At 43.6% G+C, this 17348-nt stretch overlaps 1 protein-coding gene, 1 long non-coding RNA gene and 1 other non-coding gene across 17 annotated transcripts in view; 2 read left to right on the forward strand and 1 right to left on the reverse strand.

Moving 5' to 3' along the window:
* Positions 1-506: 506 nt before the first annotated feature.
* Positions 507-10077, reverse strand: LOC138925450 (uncharacterized). The gene is made up of 3 exons (XR_011441645.1): positions 9953-10077; positions 2469-2552; positions 507-855 (listed from the first exon to the last, which is right to left on the reverse strand). It is a non-coding gene; the product is annotated as an uncharacterized lncRNA (long non-coding RNA).
* LOC111774845 (U6 spliceosomal RNA) lies at positions 5118-5224 on the forward strand. Its single transcript, XR_002810148.1, has one exon. It is a non-coding gene; the product is annotated as a U6 spliceosomal RNA (small nuclear RNA).
* Positions 10078-10647: 570 nt separating the features above from the next.
* The window catches only part of ZNF236 (zinc finger protein 236), a 117646-nt gene continuing 110945 nt past the window's right edge, over positions 10648-17348 (forward strand). For 7 of the 15 annotated variants that reach the window (XR_011441641.1, XR_011441642.1, XM_023648000.2 and 4 more), the window contains exon 1: positions 10660-10979. Coding sequence is in view for 8 of the 15 variants with exons in the window: in XM_023648000.2 (XP_023503768.1) it covers positions 10925-10979 (55 nt within the window). In the remaining 7 variants the exon portion in view is untranslated. Of the gene's footprint in view, positions 10980-11564; positions 11705-13228; positions 13322-17348 lie in introns of those variants that run through there. The other 8 variants (XR_011441643.1, XM_023648002.2, XM_023648007.2 and 5 more) reach the window with 3 other exon arrangements.

Below are 17348 nucleotides of genomic sequence, written 5' to 3' on the forward strand. Positions count from 1 at the left end.
TGTGTCTACGAGGGTGTAGTCCATGGTGGGTCGGCTCCACCCCACCCGGGCAGGTGCAGCTGGGGGTTAGTTGAGGTTAATTGACTGGCAGGAAGGCTCAGTTTACATAAAACCTCTTATTTTGAGGGAGGAATTGAACAGATGATGGTTTCCTGCCTCCAAATATGAGAGACAATTAAGAACATTTTTATATGTTATCTACTCAGGAGAAAAATGATCAGACTCCTGCTCCCAACACGGAATGAAAACAGCTTCTCCAATTTCCTGGAAGAATGAACTGAAGCTATTAGTCAAGGCTGAAGGCCAGTGGGCCTGCAAAATTACCACAGGGTGACATTCCCATGGAATACCAGAACACGTGGTGTGTTTTTATTTATGTAAGTGGAAGTATACACATAGGTCATACTTCGGGAAAGATAGTTTATGTCACTGAAGTTCATACTCCATGCTGCCTGGGGACATTTTCTGGAAACGGAAATTCAGAAGATTTATTGAGTGCAATTAAATACAGTAAATCTACACTTTATTTCACTGAATGGGGAGGATGGCTGCAGAGTTTGGAGAAGAGTCCATGTAGCTGTGTCAGAAGAGATATATGTGTCCCTTCCAAGAGAGTTTATCACTTTTTCCCAGGAACTGGCTGGTGATGAGTCTGCAGCCACAGGAGAACGTGCTGAGCAGTTCCTCTTATGAGCGAACACAGCTTCCCACCAACGCGAAGCCCTTAAGCCATACAATGAAAAACGAACCTCGTTGAATTGCTGGTCCATGAAGAATGTGTCTCATGTGAGGAGTGAGCACGTTACATCTTCTGCTGCTGGAATCAGAGTTGAAATAGGTACTTCTGCCTCGATCCTGGGTGCAGGTGAATAAAGAAAAAAGTAGAGTCCAGGACACACGAGGGCTGGAGGGAGCTGGTGTGGGATCTGGGCATAGACTTGCACGAGGGACATGGTGATGGTGCGGGTGGAGACCACGTGGGGGAAGCTCAGGCTGCAGATCTGGTCTGTGGAGAACAGCTCTGCTGTTTACTTTCCACCAACCTCGAGCAAGAAAGTCCCTTCACCCCTTTGGGCCTCAGTGGCCTCGTGTCAAAGTGGACTAACACTCCTTGTCTGCCTCAGATGGTATAAGGATCAAGCGAGAACACAGATAAAGCATTTCACTCAAAGGGGATAAAGAGGTATTGTTTTGAAAGATGCGAAATTTCAGAATGCCCCCGAATTTAATTTAAATGCCTCTTTGTCCCTATTATATCTTTAGGATAATGTGAAAATTTTATTCGGAGTTTTGATGTTTTGCCTGTTCCTTCTTTAGCATTTCTCAGGGCTGAATCTGTTATTTTATATAGTTTTAGAAAAGTGAACACTGTATCTCTATAAATTAATAGTAGTCTTTGGAATAAAGAGCCTAAAATCTGCGTTCTGTCCTTAACGCCATTTTAAATTTCTAGCAGATTTAACCCTCATGTTCCTCAGTTTCTCCACTCATTACTTTTGTAGTTACAGGAGTGACAGGGGGACTGTCGTTAAAGAGGGTGGCACAGTGCCTGGTGCACAGTGAGCATTCAGTGAATCGCAGGGAGGTGATAGATAGATTGATAGATAGATAGATAGATTGATAGATAGATGATAGATGATAAATAGGTGATAGATAGACCAACAGATAAAATAAAGCAATCACTTACACGACCACACTCCAGAACTTGTCATTGTTCACAACTGTTCTCCCCTCTGGTGTCTTAGAGTCCCCGCACTGAGGGCAAACTTTCTTTTTCTGAACTGCTCCACTCGATCACTGCTGAGCGTGCCCTCCACCCCCATCAAGCCTCACTGTTTCCTTATCTCTCAGACACTATTCCCCTTCACACATCCTTTGCTTCCTTATTCAAGTGCTGTTTGAATAACATCATTCCTTATTTCAAATCAGCTGACTATGCTTTGTGGAACCATGCTTTTGCACCCTAGATTCCTCCTACTCCCTCAGCACCCCACGTGCCCGCCCCAAGTCAGTCCCTTGCTGGTCCTCACACCATCCCTTCCATGTGGGACTGTGTCCATTTTCCCGGGCTATTGAGCGCTTCCTGAGAGAGTCATGAGATGAGGCCCACTGGTATCACTACGAATTCTAGCTTGTATTTAGCAATCATTTTATTCATCTGCTCATTATAAATTATTGTTATTATTTCTATAATCATATTATTTCCATTTTCTTAGGTGCTAAACTAAGTCTGTTTATGCCTGGAATTACTCCAGGAGTTTCAACTTCAGGCAGATTTCAGAGTCTACTTCAATTTGGAATCTGTGAATTTAAATAACTCTGGAGTGAACTCAAATTCACACTCCCCGATCTTAGTTTACAGAACTACTAGGCATATACTCTGATTTGCTCATCTGGTGTAGGAAAGAGCACAAGGATCTGGAGCCCTGGAGATCTGCTTTCCAGTCTGTGCTCCAAGACTTACTTACGTTGTCTTAGGCGAGTGACTCCACCTCGTTCAACAAGCCCCTGTACAATGGGAGTCACGATGCTCACTTCTGTCCCTAAGAAAACTGAAAGAGATTCAATGCGTCAATATGCCTGGTGGCAAATGGTTGAGGCCCTGTGCTTCTGTTTCCTTCTTTGCCTTTAACCTGAATCCTACTTGCTGGTATAACTTTAATCCTTGACAGCTGAGAAACAGACAACAATCACAACAACAAATCGAAAAGGCCAAACTGTGTTTCTATGGCTTGAAGAGTGAGCTAATGCTAACTCTTCCATAAAGTTCAAGAGAAAGGACTACTGCACACTTCCTTCTGTGAGATTAGTGTCACTCTGGTCCTAAGACCAGAAAAACACATTGCAAGAACAAAACAACAGCAACTAAAGAACTACAGTCTAGTCTCCCTCATGAACATAGATGCAAAAATTCTTAACAAAATTTTACCAAATCCAACCTTCATTGATTACAGAAACTCTCACAATCTAGGAAAAGAAGGGAATGTCCTCAGTTTGATACAGGGCAACTGTAAAAGCCCTATAGCTAATATCATATTAATGGTGAAACTCTCAATTCTTTCTCTCTAATATCAGGGGGAAAAGGGTATTTGCTGTTAACACATCTCTCCATTAGTACCAGAACTAGTGTTAGAGGTTCTAGCTAGTGCAGTAAAGCCAGAAGAAGAAATAAAAGTCTCCATATTGGAAAATAAGTAAAACACTTTACTTGTGGAAATTATAATCATCTATTTAAAAAATCCTTTTGGAATCTACAGAAAAAGCTACTATAACTTATAAATAAGTTTAGCAAGTTTTCAGGATAAAGACCAATATTGAACAATCAATTTGAAACTAGATAAACAATATATTTAATTTTACATCAAAAATATGAAATACTTAGGAGGGATATACTTGACAAAGATGGGCAAGACTTCAACACTAAAAACTACAATACACAGCTGAGAGAAATTAAGGGAGACTTGAGTAGATGGAGAGAGATACTGTGGTCATAGGTTGGATAACTCAATATTGATAAGGTGTGAATTTCTACCAAATCAATCTATGGATTAAAAGCAATTCTTGAAATCTCAGCTGGCCTTTTTTTTCTTTTAAAGAAATTGACAAGCAGATTTTAAAATTTAGGAAATGTCAAAAAGGACTTAGAATAGCCAAAACAATTTTGAAAAGAAAAAAAAGTTGGAGAACTTAACACTACTTGGTTTCAAGACTTATGATAAAGCTATAGTAGTAATAAAGACAGTGTGGCATTGGAGAAAAGATGAATAAAGGAATAGAACAGAACAGAGTCCAAAGTAGACCTATACATATATGATCAATTAATCTTTTTGTTGTTGTTGAGGAAGATTTGCCCTGAGCTAACATCCATTGCCAATCTTCTTCTTCTTTTTTTTTGCTTGGGGAAGATTAGCCCTGACCTAATATCCATGCCAATCTTCCCCTATTTTGTATGTGGGATGCCTCCACAGCGTGGCCAAGAGTAGAGTACGTCCATGCCCGGGATCCGAACCTACAAACCTGGGCCACTGGAGTAGAGTGCACGGAACTCTAACCACTTGGCAATAGGGCAAGCTCCCAGTTAATTTTAAACAATGCTGACAAGGCATTTCCATAGAGAAATGGTAATCTTTTAAACAAATGGTACTAGAAAAATTGGATAGTATATTGAAAAAAAAGAAACTTTTCATTTTTTTACCTCATACCACATAAAAGAATTAACTCAAAATTGAGAAAGATCTAAATCTAAAAGCTGAAACTTCCAGAAGAAAACACAGGAAATCTTAATGACTTTGGGTTTGGCAAAGTTTCTTAAAAATGACACAAAATGATGGAACAATTGATAATTTAGACTTCAAAAAAATAAAAACTTATACCATTCAAAAGGCACTGTTATGGAGATGAAAAGGCAGGCCACCTACAAGGAGAAAATACTGAAAAACATGTGTCTGACAAAGAAACTGCATTTGAGATACGTAAACAACTTTACAACTCAGTAATAAGATGACAAACAATCCAATTCAAAACGGGCAAAAGATTTGAACAGATACTACACCAAAGACAATACATGGATAGCAAATAAGCAGAAGAAAAGATGCTCAACATCAGTAGTTATTAGAGAAAGGCAAATAAAAACCACAATGAGATACTGTTAACACACCCGCTAGAAAGACTAAAATTCAAAAGGCTGACATACCAAATTTGGTGAGGTAGTAGGGACTAGAATGTCATGTATTGCTGGTAGAAACGGAAGGTTGTACAACCACTGTGGAAAACAGTTTAGCAAAAAAAATTAAAGACACAACTACCATACGACCCTGCCATTCCACTCCTAAGTGTTCACCCAAGAGACATGGAAAGCAGGTCCATGCCAAGACTCGACACAAACAATCATAGCAGCTTTATCTGTGATCAGGGCTGGTATGAGGGTGAGGCAAGTGGAACATTTGCACAAAAAGGAAGATGAGCGCCTCCTTCAGTTTTGTGCATAAGAAGCCTTGTTTATCTCTCCTTAGTCCAAGCCTTGTTTAAAATAGTCACTACCTGAAAACAACCCAAATGTCCAACAACAGGTGGTGGCTAGAGAAACAGTGGTAATCCATACAATGAAATGCTATCCAGTGCTCTCTTTGGCAGCACATATACCAAAATTGGAATGATACAGACAAGATTAGCATGGTCCCTGTGCAAGGATGACATGCAAATTTGTGGTGTTCCACATTTTTATGAAACAAGTAAGTCCTGGGAATGTCATGTTAAGTGTGGTGACTATAGTTGATAACACAGTATTGTATATTTGAAAGTTGCTAAGAGACAGTAAATCTTAAAAGTTCTCATCACAAAGAAAAAAAAATTGTAACTATGTGTGGTGATGGGTGTTAACTAAACTTATTGTGGTGATAATCTGGCAATATATACAATTATTGAATCATGTTGTACACCCGAAACTAACATAATGTTATATGTCAAATTATACCTCAATAAAAAAAAAAACTATTCAGCAATAAATAGGAATGAACTATTGATTCATGCAACAACATAGATAGATCTCAAATAACTATTCCAAGTGAAAGAAGTTAGACAAAAAGAATACATATTGTATGATTCCACATTTATAAAATTCTAGAAAATGCAATCTAATATATAGTGACCAAAAGAAGATCAATGGTTCCCTGGGAATTGGGGAGCAGGGAGTAGAGGGAAGGAGTACAAAGAGGAAAAGGAAGCATTTGGGGTGATAGGATATGTTCCCGCCTTAATTCTACTGATGGTTTCACATCTTGAAATGCCCCAAACTTATCAAACTTCACCTTTTAATATGTGTAGTCTATTGTATGTTAATTATATCTCAGTAAAACTGTTAAAAATAAATGAGGCACAATAAAAACTTAAGACATGAATCCTTATTGCATTCTGATTAGGAAAATAAGAAACTTTAGGGACAATTGGGAGTATTTGAATATGGACTAGGTATTAAATATATTAGATTACTAGTATTTTTCTTAGTTATAATAATGGTATTTTGGTTATGTAAGAAAATGCCAGTACTCTTAGGATATTCATGCTGAAGTATATAGGGATAAAACGTTGTGATGTCTGCAGTTTAGTTCAAGCAGTTTGGTAGAAAAATAAATCGATAAAGCAAATACGGCAAAAATATTAAGATTGTTGAATCTAGGTATTCGTTATACAGGAATTCATTATACTATTCTTTCAACATATTTTTGTATGTTTGATTTTATCATTAAAAAGTTGGAAAAATTTACCAAACAGATTTGAAAAAGAACCAAATTACAAAAGATAAACAAAAAGTAATTGAATAATCAAACTTAATAGATAGGTTTAACTGAAGACATAGCAGAAGATAAAATTGATGAATTGCAAAATAAATCTAAAAAAATTATTCAGAATGCAGTACAGAGAGAAAAAGAGACAGAAAATATGAAAGAAAAGTTAAGAAACATGGAGAATAAAGTGATAAGGTCTATCATAAATCTGGTTGGAATTCTAGGAGAAAGAGAAAGAGCGGGGTCAAGGCCCTATTTGTAAGAATAATTCCTGAGAACTCCTAATGAATCCCTGAAAGTATAAATGAAAAGAATCCACACTTAGTCACGCCATGATGAATCTGCAAGACACCAATGGCTGAGAGAAGGTCTTAAAAGCTTCCAGTGGAAAAGATGATGACTTCTGAAAGAATGAAGACTGATAGCTGGCTCTTCATCACCCACAACAGCAGCCAATCTAAAAATCAAATATTTTCAGTGGATTGAAAGAAAATAATTGTCAACCTAGAATTATTTAACCAGAAAAAGTATCTTTTAAGAATGAGAACAAAACAAAGACATTTTCAGGTAAACAAAAAGTGAGAGTGTTTGCCACTAGTCATGTTCACTAAGTGAAATTATAAAGTATGTATATGAAACAGAAAAAAAGAGAAGAAGAAAGTCAGAGATACAAGAAGGAATGTAGTGGACATAAAAATGGGACATTTATTGGTATATCTAGACAAATTAGACTAAATAAAATAATATAATAATATCTTCTGCAGTTTAAAAGTAGAATTAAAACACAGAACAATAGTATGTAAATTAGAAGAAGGGTAAATATATTGATTAACATTCTACTTTCATAAGTATCATCTTGAAGTTTCTAGGGTGTCCTCAATAGAAAAAAGTATATAACTTTCAAATTAGTAAAGGGGAAAAGGTAGAATGAGAAAAAAAATGTCAATTCAAAAGAAGGCAAGAAAGCAGAGAAAGTAAACTCCGATGACTTGGGAAAAATTGAAAGCAAAATATAATAGATACAAATATTTTTCATACTGTATTAAAAAAATCAATACCAGAAGGCAAGTATAAGAACACTCATAGCAGCATGTTCACTAAAAACAAAACAACAAAACCCTGAACATAACCTGAAAGTCCATCAAAAGTGGATTGAATGAATAAATTATCCACAGTCTTACAACAAAATACTATATAACAGTGAAAATAAGTGAACTACAGCTACACGCATCAACATCAACGAACCTCACAAGCCCAATATTGAACAAAGAAGAAAGACACAGAAGAATTTTAAGAAAAAGTTCAAAAACTGGACCAATTGACCAATACTTCATTTATTTAAAGTCATCAAGGAGATTTGCACAATCATAAAGTCAAGGGGATGATTATCATAGTATCAGGAAAGCAGGTACCTCTTGGAGGAGGATGTCCTCAGGGAGGAGCACATTAGGGAGAGTATCTCTAGGTCCACGGCCGAGGGTGGGGGGAGGGGGAGAGAGGGGTGGGTCATCCAGGGAGGAGGAAGGACCCCCTCAGGGAGCAGCACACACGGGTCTTCCAGGGTGTTGGCCCTGTTCTCTAGCTGTGCCCTGTGTAGTGGATGTGGGGAGCATATGTTTTATGCCCCATTTTTTATGTCTGATATAGTTATCAATTTAAAACTGGAAAGGAAGAAAAGAGCAGCTCTCTACGGAGCCCTCTAAGACATCCAGGAGGATGAGTCTAGAAAACCTACATACAACCTACCAAGATTGAATCATGAAGAAACAGAAAATTTGAACAGACCAATAATGAGTAAGGAGATTCAAATAGCAATCAAAAACTTCCCACCAAAGAAAAGTCCAGGATCAGATGGTTTCACCAGTGAATTCTACCAAACACTTAAAGAATTAACACCAATCCTTCTCAATCTCTTCCAAAAACTGAAGAGAGGAAATACTCCCAAACTCATTTTATGAGGTCAGAATTACCCTGATACTGAAGCAAAATAAAGACACTATAAGAAAACTATAGGCCAACGTCCCTGATAAATATGTGCAAAAATTTTCAACAAAATAGTAACAAACTGAATTCACACAGTGCATGGAAAGGATTATACACAATGATCAAGTGGAATTTATCCATGGAAAGCAATGCAAATCAATAAATTGATACACCACATTAATAGAATGAAAGAGAAATCAAATGTTCATCTCAACAGATGCAGAAAAAGCATTTGACAAAATTCAACACCCTTTCATGATAAAAACTCTCAATAAATTGGTTATACAAAGAATGGGTCTCAACATAATAAAGTCCATATATGAGAAATCCATAGCTAACATCATACTCAATCGTGAAATGTTCAAAGCTTTCCCACTAAGAATTGTGACAAGGGTGTCCACTCTTATCACTCCTACTCAACATGGCACTGGAAGTCCTAGCCAGAGCAATTAGGCAAGAAAAAGAAATAAAAGCCATCCAAATCAAAAGGGAAGAAATAAAATTGTCTCTGTTTACAGATGATATTATGTGTGTGTGTGTGTGTGTGTGTGTGTATGTATGCATGCATGGTAAAAAAAAAGAATCCTGGGAAAGTGCACAGGCATACAGATATAGGGACACAGCTCTTTCATGGGTGGGTGAGAATCTTGTAACTACCCATGTCTACTCCTTTACTTGGCCTAAGAAACCTGGAGTTCAATTTCCTACTTGCCTTTCATAACCACATAGGACTTTATTAGTTTAGATACTTACTCCCTGTGACTTCCTACTCTTTTTTCCTTCATCCTGACTTCCTCATCTATTTATCTTATTCTGATATAAACTACTTCAAATTCTTTTCAGAACAAAATAGGGTATACATTTATACACACATCATCATCCAAATTGGTTTACAAATGGCCAAGGATTCTTATGATCTGCCTCCAGTCTATTTTCTCAACCTGACATCCTACTCCAGCCCTAATATGCATATGGAAATACTGTCGTATTTTTCTAAACTCATGTAGCTTTCTGTTTTGATGCAACTAGGTGCACGGGATTAACAGGTGAGCAGATTTGGTTTGAGTCTTGGATTTCCTTACAGGCTATGTAGGCTTACTTAAGTAAATTAACCCCCTGAACCTCAGTATCATCATCTGTGAAACAGTACCATCACCTGTAAACGGTTGCAGGATTGTTGTAACGATTAGAAGTATTTTATGTAAAGCCCTAAAACCTAAGCAGCAGTTCAAAACAGCAGATATTGATAAAATGAAAAAACCCATTTGTCATTCACTGGTTGGCGGATGTTGGAGGTTAAATAACCTCTGAGCTTGTTTCTTTTTAAACATGATTATCTGCCTAGATTTTTTTAGGAACTGGATGAAGATGTGTAAACATAAGTCAACGCAGGTAAAACACCTTACAGATTGACTCTCCATTAACTTTGGGGTTTTTCCTCCTTTACCCTTTTGCCCGCACCTGGAAAGCCCTTTCTTACCATCTGTTAGAACGCAACCATTTACCAAGAATCAGTGAAAAGAGGGCCTTCCTATTTATTTTTCTGATTGTAATTAACGTTGTCCTTAAAGACCTCCGTGGACTTCTTAAACGTCTGTTATAACATTCTGAGTAGCTCTGTGTCTTCCCTGCCCCGTGGTCCCCGGTGTTTTGGGGGACCTTTCTGCTCCCTCATGACACCTTACACGCAGCTGGGCATCACTGTTGGTCGCTCTGAGCCCATCTTTCTGCGGACGCTCGGCTCCGTGAGACCACCTTCTGCTTCCCTAGCAAGGCTCCGGCCCCCCGCTGACCCCGCCCCGCGACCTCAGCCGCGCTCGCCGTCACGTGGCTGCGCTGGGATCGCGTGGAAGTGAATGCGAACAACAAACCAGACCGGCACGTGTGACACTGCATTTTAATGTCTTACATCACACCGCAACAACACTGGCTTCCGGGTGGCTCCCTCCGTGCAAGCCGGACGTCCTGGCTAACTTTCGGTGCCCAGGCGCCTGGCCACTCCAGCTTGCGCAGGGTGTCCCGGCGCCTTCCCGGAGCGGGACGACGAGTGTAGTGAACGTGGCACACGCCCGTGCACACACACTCAGCCCCGGCCCGCAGGGCGCCCCGGCTGCGCTTCCCTGTCCTCCGCCTCTGCCACGGGCACCTTTCCTGCCCAAGTGCCCCACCGCCGGCGCAGCTCGCCGCCCGCCCCTTCGGGTTGGCCAACTGAGGGCCCAAGCTGCCGGGTGACCGCGGCCCGCTCGCCCCTCGGGCCGGCGTCGGAGGGCCGGGACTGCCGGGTGATCGCGGCCCGCTCGCCGGCCGTCCGCAGCAGGCCCGAATGGCGGAGCACGCATGCGCACGGCGCCCTCCCCGCCCCCACCGCGCGCCCGCGCCCAACGCCCCTAACGCGGCCCGCCGGGCCATGGAACCCGCCGAAGCCGGCGCGGTTCTAGCTCTCCCGTTCGCTCGCTCGGGCCCCTTTCCCCCGTGAGGCCCGCGGGCGCTCGGCCGGGGCTCGGCGGCCCGCCCGCCCGGGCCGCTCCACCCGCCTCCACCGCTCGGCCGGGCGCGCGCCGCGCCCCCGCGGCCGGTCCCCGCGCGTGCGCGCTCCGCCGAGTGTATGTGTGTGAGTGTGTGTGCCGCCGAGGGGTGGTCCGCCGCCGCCGCCGACGATGCCGCGGGGCCGCCCCCCGAAGCCCAAGGAGAGCAAGGCGCGCGGCGACACCGGTAAGCGGCCCCGGCCCCGCCGTCCGCGCTGTGCCGCTCCGCGCGATATAGTCCCCGGATGCGGCGCGGGGGGCGCCGGGAGCGGCCGGGCCGGGGGCGGCGGAGCGGCGCCGAGGCCGGGGGCCGGGGCCGGCGGGAAGGGGCCACCGCCGCACCCGTCGCCGCCGCCCGCGCCCTGCGGCCGCCCGACTGCCGGGCCGCAGGGCGCGGGCGGAATGATACCGGCGCGGCGCGGCCGGCCCCTCCGCCGGGCTGGGCCTACTTTCCTGGGCCGGGCGGGCGGCGGCGGCGGGGCCGGGGGCGAGGTGCGCGCCGCCGCCTCCTCCGCCCTCCCCTCGGCCTCCTCCTCCCGCGCCCTCCTCCCCCTCCTCCGCGCTCGTCCTCCCGCCCGCCCGCCGCTCCCCCCGGCTGTGGGAGGCCTCTCTGAGGAGACGGCGCCCTCCCGCCCGTCCGCCGGCAATGGCGGGCCGCCCGGCCGGCCGGGCTGACGAGGAGCGCGTGTCGCCGGGCCCGGCGTGGGCGGCCTCGCTCGGCGCGGACGGGCGGCCCCGGCCCCGCGTGCCGTCCCGCCGGAGGCCCGGAGGCCTGCGGGCGTCGGCGGGCGCGGTTCCCGGCCGTGAGGACAGCCGCCGGCGGGGCGCGGACTGCCAGCCCGGCGAGAGGTGGCTCCGGAGCCCGCGGCCGCGGCGTCTCGCTTCGCCCCCGCGGCGCTTAGGGGGAAAGAGGTGAAGACTAGGCGTGGGCGCCGCGCTCACAGCGCTCACAGGACGCGCCGCGCTAGGCGTTCCCGCGTCGTGGCGGACAGGCTCGCGGGCGGGCGGGGAGCGGGGCGCGGCGGGGCGGGCGCCGGCCGGCGGGGGTGCGGCGCCGCCGGTGCTGCTGCGGCGCTTCGGCCGGCGGCCCAGAGGCCTGCGAGGAGGACCTCGCGGCCTCGCCCGCCCCTTCCTTGGCCTCGTGTTGCCCAGTGTTTCTCTCTTTACATTTCTGTTAACGTGTCTCCTGCCGAAAGTAGTGTGAGGTGCAGGGACTCCCCGTGACTTGCAGGAAGGCTTTAGGGAGAGCACGCAAAGCTGGCCTCGACGTAAGGCGGGGGACCTGTTCTCCCGCGTCCTCCCCATCTTTCCGAATGGCGTCATTGGTCCTTTGGTTTTTCAAGTCCCAAACTTAAGAATAATTCTCCTTGTAGTCCCCAAGACATCTCATAATTAAATCTTGTAGCTTCTCCCGCAAACTTGTATTTCCAGTTGGCCCCACGCAGTCCTTCCATCCCTGGTGTCACCTCCCGGCCCAGCCGTCGTGTCACCCACCGGGGGACCTCTGCGCGAGCTCTCCGGCTGGCCCGCCAGCCCAGGGTCCTCCAGATGGAAGTCAGGGCCACGCCCGGCAGAGCTCATCGCTGGGTCCCTCCCTGGGCTGAAGGCCACCCCCCTGCAGGGTTAGCCCCTCCAGCCTGTGTCTGGCTCTCCTTTCTCTTGCCGCGATCTGGCGTTCACTCCTTTAGTTCCTTGATGGTGCCACATTTGTTAGTCTTCCCTGTTCTATTTAAGGGGAGACGCCACCTCCTGTTGCTCCTTCTGTAGACTGCAGTGCCCCTTCCTGAGAGAGGCCTTCCTCAAACCTAACAGTGCCTTTTCCCCACTCACCCCAGTCATCCTCTACCACAATGGCTGTCAGTGTGGTTCGCGGAGCCCCGCAGTTCTGGAGACGCTTCCAGGGCTCTGCACGGTCAATATTTTGATGACGATACTAAGACAATTTGGTTACCGTTTGCACTAATCATGCAACAGCAATTAGAGGTAAAATTGCCGAGCTTCCAGCACGAATCAGCGCGGGGATGGCAGCAACCTGCGTTCTCTTCTGTATTTCACTCAGAAACAAGATGTGGCAGCAGAGAATGCAGAGGCAGATGTGAGGATCCGCCTGTTTTCTATTAAGCCAGACATTAAAAAGATTTGTAAAAATGAAAACTTTTTAACATTTTTTGGGAGAATATATTTTTCATAAAAATATCTATTTATGTTAACGTGTAATAGATTTATTTTTAAATGAATAAATGTAAAAGTTGCTCAGTTTTAATTTCTAACAGAGCAAGTATCAATAGATATGGCCTATATAAAATTAAGGTCTTTGGGGTCCTCAATAATATTTGAGAATGAAAAGGGATCCCGAGACCAAGGTTGAGGACTGTTGCTCTCTCAGTTTACTTTCTTAATAATGTTTCTCATAATACAAAATTGTTTTCTTTTCAGTGTCACTCATTATGGATTTTATTCCTAAGAAAAACCTGAAAGATAGATGGGGATTTTTACACATTGGGAAGTGAGCTCAGGTCCACCTATCTAGTAAGTGGCAGGGTTGGGATTTGAATCTACATTTGAGTCCAAAGTGTGCATTTTATTTTTCTCTCTTGGTAAATATAAAGCCCTACATGTGGGTTAATGCATTTATTCAAAAAATATTTTAAAGCACTTCCTTTGATATGTGGGCACTGTGCTGGGGGCTCAGGATACTGAATTCAACCACAGACAGGGTCTCTGCCTTGGCTCCAGGGCAGTGCATGTCCTGTGATGGTAGCAACCCTTATGGCAGCAGACAGTGGGCACTGGAATTCTAGGCTTCCCCAGAGAAAATGATGTCGGAACTGAAACCTCGAGAAATGACTAGGAGTAGGCCTGCTCAGAAACATTTCTTGAAGCGATAATCAGTTAGCCTAGGACCTAAGTAAACAAGTTGATGGGGCAGCATTTGCTGAGCACTTGCTTTGTGCCTGGCAGCATCCTGGGACATAGAGATAAGAGAGAGAAGTTTTTCCTTCATAGTTACTTTAGTTTATTCTCAATAAGCAGAAATTGTGACCTTGATGGAAACCACATTTGGAAATCTTACGTGGCTTCCAACTGTTTTTTCCAGAGTGGCGCAAAATTTTCCTCCCTAGCTTGGACCTTCAGTTGGCCTCCTGCTAGGCGTCTGTTTTCTGTTGGAGGGATATTTGTAATACTTAATTTCCAGAGACCTGAAACACGCAGACCTTGAGCCAAATGAGGGAGCAAGTCATTTCTTGCTCAGATCACCAGTTCAGGCCCTCTTAGATTTTCTTGAGTGGATTCAAGAACTCTGTACTCTTCCCTCCAAGGGGAGGAGACTGCTAGAGTAAGCTACAAGTGGGAGCACTTCAATGTTTTACAAGGCAGGGGAGATACAGTACTCAGCTTTTAAGGTGACTTGTATGCTTCTGTGGGCAAAACTAGATACTGTTGTGGGTAACAGTTAAGGGGAGACAGACTCTGCTTAATAACTTCCTAACGATGTCAGGTATCCAAGGATGAAAAGATTTCTTCTTAAAGGAGCACCCTGTCCTCTCCATCATTGGACTTTTTAGGTAGGCAGAAACTTGGACTGTTTAGTATTTTAAGGAAAGTGTGATTAGATAACACAAAATCTAAAGATTTTATGATCCTGGAATCAAGTAGTGAGTTAACATGGGTTCAAAAATCTTGTTCTTTGATGCAAAATAGCCTGGGAAAACCGTACTAACCCATAATTCCTCATTAGATAAAGTCGATTTAGCAGTTTTTGATAATACTTGTTGTATATCAGGGTCTTTGCTTGTGCCTGTGTGCAAGACTGTCTTTGTGCTCAAGGAATTAGTGCTTTCAAACTCCTTTTTAATTGTAGGACTCCGGTATGTGAAATGTTACAGCAAGGCCTCAAGTGGTAGATTTCACCCTTGGAGCAGTTATGGAACCCCCTGATAGCTTTGAAATCTCCTGATGGCAAGGCCTTGCCTGAGTCTAGTTACATCTGAGCCTCTGAGGTGGGACCCAGGCATCGCTGCTTCGAAAGCTTGCAGGTGGCTCCATGGCGTGGTCGAGGCTGAGAACCTGGCCTACTGCAAAGCTGTGCTGGTTGAGAGGGAGCGTGAGGGATTCAGAGACAGCCTGCACCTCTGAGGGGCCTTCCCCTAAAATTTCTCTCAGCGTGGTTGAAAACTGTTGCTGTCGTGTATTAAAGTTAAGAATTTATGTAATCTAATAAGCTGTGTAAAGAGACTCAGTGCTCAATACAGAAGTAAAAAACTCAGTTGTCTGTGGGGCAAATGGGTAGTGCAACCTAGGGAAGCAGCTGAAGGTGACAGTAGCAGTTGGTGGCTGGCTCTGGGGGTTGTGGAGAATCCCAGAGCTCGTGTGTCCACAGGGCAGGCTCCTGCTCTCCTCTGTTCAATTATTGCCATAGCTTATGATTTTTTAAGAGAAACCAGAAATGTGTATTTTTTTAAACCTCTTTATTATTGTATTTGAGTATTATTTTAATTGAATAGAACATCTATATGGAAGAGTGCACAGATTTTAAGTGAAGAGCTTCAGGAATTTTCGTATGTAACCAGGGCCTAGAACATAAGCAGTACCTTGAAAGTTCCTCTCATTCCCTCCCAGTTGCGGCTGCCTGCTCCCGCCCCCCCCCCGCCCCCTGCACTGTCATCTTCTGATACCGCAGATCAGTTTTACCTGTTTTTGAACTGAATTGAATTCACAGTATGTACCTTTTTGTTTCGGGGTTCATTTGTTCAATATTTGTTTTTATGAGATTATCCCTATTATATAGCAGAAATGTGTTCATTTCCATAGTTGTATAGTATTTCATTATACGAACACTGTCATTTGATTTATCCTTTCTACTGTAGATATTTGGGTGATTTCCAGTTTCCGGCTTTTACACATAAGTGCTGTAGGAACTTTTGTGCATTTGTGGGTCATAGTGGACACTGCCGAACAGTTTTCTAGCGTGATTGTGCAGTTCACTCTCCTGTCAGCAGTGTATGAGAGCTCCAGTTGCTCTGTAGTCACTGCAGCACTCTGTGTCGTCTGTCCTTGTAGCAGTGTACCCTTTATGGTAATGTGTAGTGTTATCTCGTTTTGATTTTTAATTTGCAGTTCTGTGCTAATAAGGTTTTCATGTTTGGTAGCCACTTGTTCTCTTTTATGAAGCTCTTAAGTCTTTTCCTGTTTTTCTACTGGGTTGAAAATTTTTTTGTTTTTTTTTTGTTAGTAGTCTTTATTTTTTAGATTGGTGTTAGGCTTACACGAAATTGAGCAAATAGTACTAAGTTCCTGTATACCTCTTGTTTCCCCCCTCCCAGTCTCCCCTGTCCTTAACTGTGTGGTACATTTGTAACAATTAATGAACCAGTTTTGATACATTATTTATTAACTGAAGTCCACAGTTCGCATTAGGGTTCACTGTCTCGGTAGTTTTGCCTGTCCTAGAAGGTCCTGTAGTCTGAATCATATGGTAGGTGGCCTTTTCAGGTTGGCTTCTTTTCCTAAGCAACATGCATTTAAGATTCCTCTATGTCTTTTCATGACTTGATAGCTCATTTCATTGCTGAGTAATATTCCACTGTATGGATTTATCACAGTTTATGTATGTATTTACATTTTGAAGGACATCTTGGTTGCTTCCAGTTTTTGGTGATTATGAATACAGTTGCTATAAACCTTTGTGTGCAGATTTTTGAGTAGACATAAATTTTCATCTCATTTGGGTAATACTGAGGAGCATGATTGCTGGATCGTATAGTGAGCCTCTGTTTAGCTTTGTAAGAAATTGCCAAACTCTTCCAAAGTGACTGTACCATTTTGCGTTCTTGCTAGCAAGAGAGTTCCTGTCGCTCTACATCCAGCATTTGGTATTATTGATTTTTTTGGATTTTAGACATTCTAATAGATGTGGGTGGGCATCTCCTTGTTTTAATTTGCAATTCCCTTATGTCACATGATGTTGAGCATCCTTTCATATGCTTGTTTGCCATCTGTATGTTTGGTGAAGAGTTGGATGTCTTTTTTATTACTGATTTATAGGAGTTCTTTATATATACTGTATATAAGTTCTTTGTACCCTCTTATTCACTCTTTTAAGAATATCTTTTCATGAACGAAGTTCCTAATCTTATGTTGCCCGACTTATCAGTACTTTCCTTTATGCTTAGTACTTTTGGGAACTGTTTAAAGAATTTTTGACAATTGTAAGGACACAGAGACATTTTCCTGTGTTTTCATCTAAAAGCTTTTATTGTTTTACTTCTCACCTTTAGATTGACATCCCATCTGAAATTGAGTTTTGTTTATGATGGAAGGGTGAGGATTTTTTTCACATGTGGTTATCTAGTTAAACCAAACTATTTGTTGAGAAGACCATCCTTTCTTTGCTGTACTGCGGTATCCGCTTTGTTGTAAATCAGGTTACTGTATAGGTGAAGAATTGTTTCTGCACTCGGTTCTCTTCCATTGGTTTTTGTTTCTGCCTACTCAGTTTCATTCTGTCTTAATTACTCTACTTTTATTCTGAGTTTTGGTATCTAGTAGTATAAGT

Source organism: Equus caballus, chromosome 8 (genome assembly GCF_041296265.1).
Source record: "Equus caballus isolate H_3958 breed thoroughbred chromosome 8, TB-T2T, whole genome shotgun sequence".
Taxonomy (NCBI): Eukaryota; Metazoa; Chordata; class Mammalia; order Perissodactyla; family Equidae; genus Equus; species Equus caballus.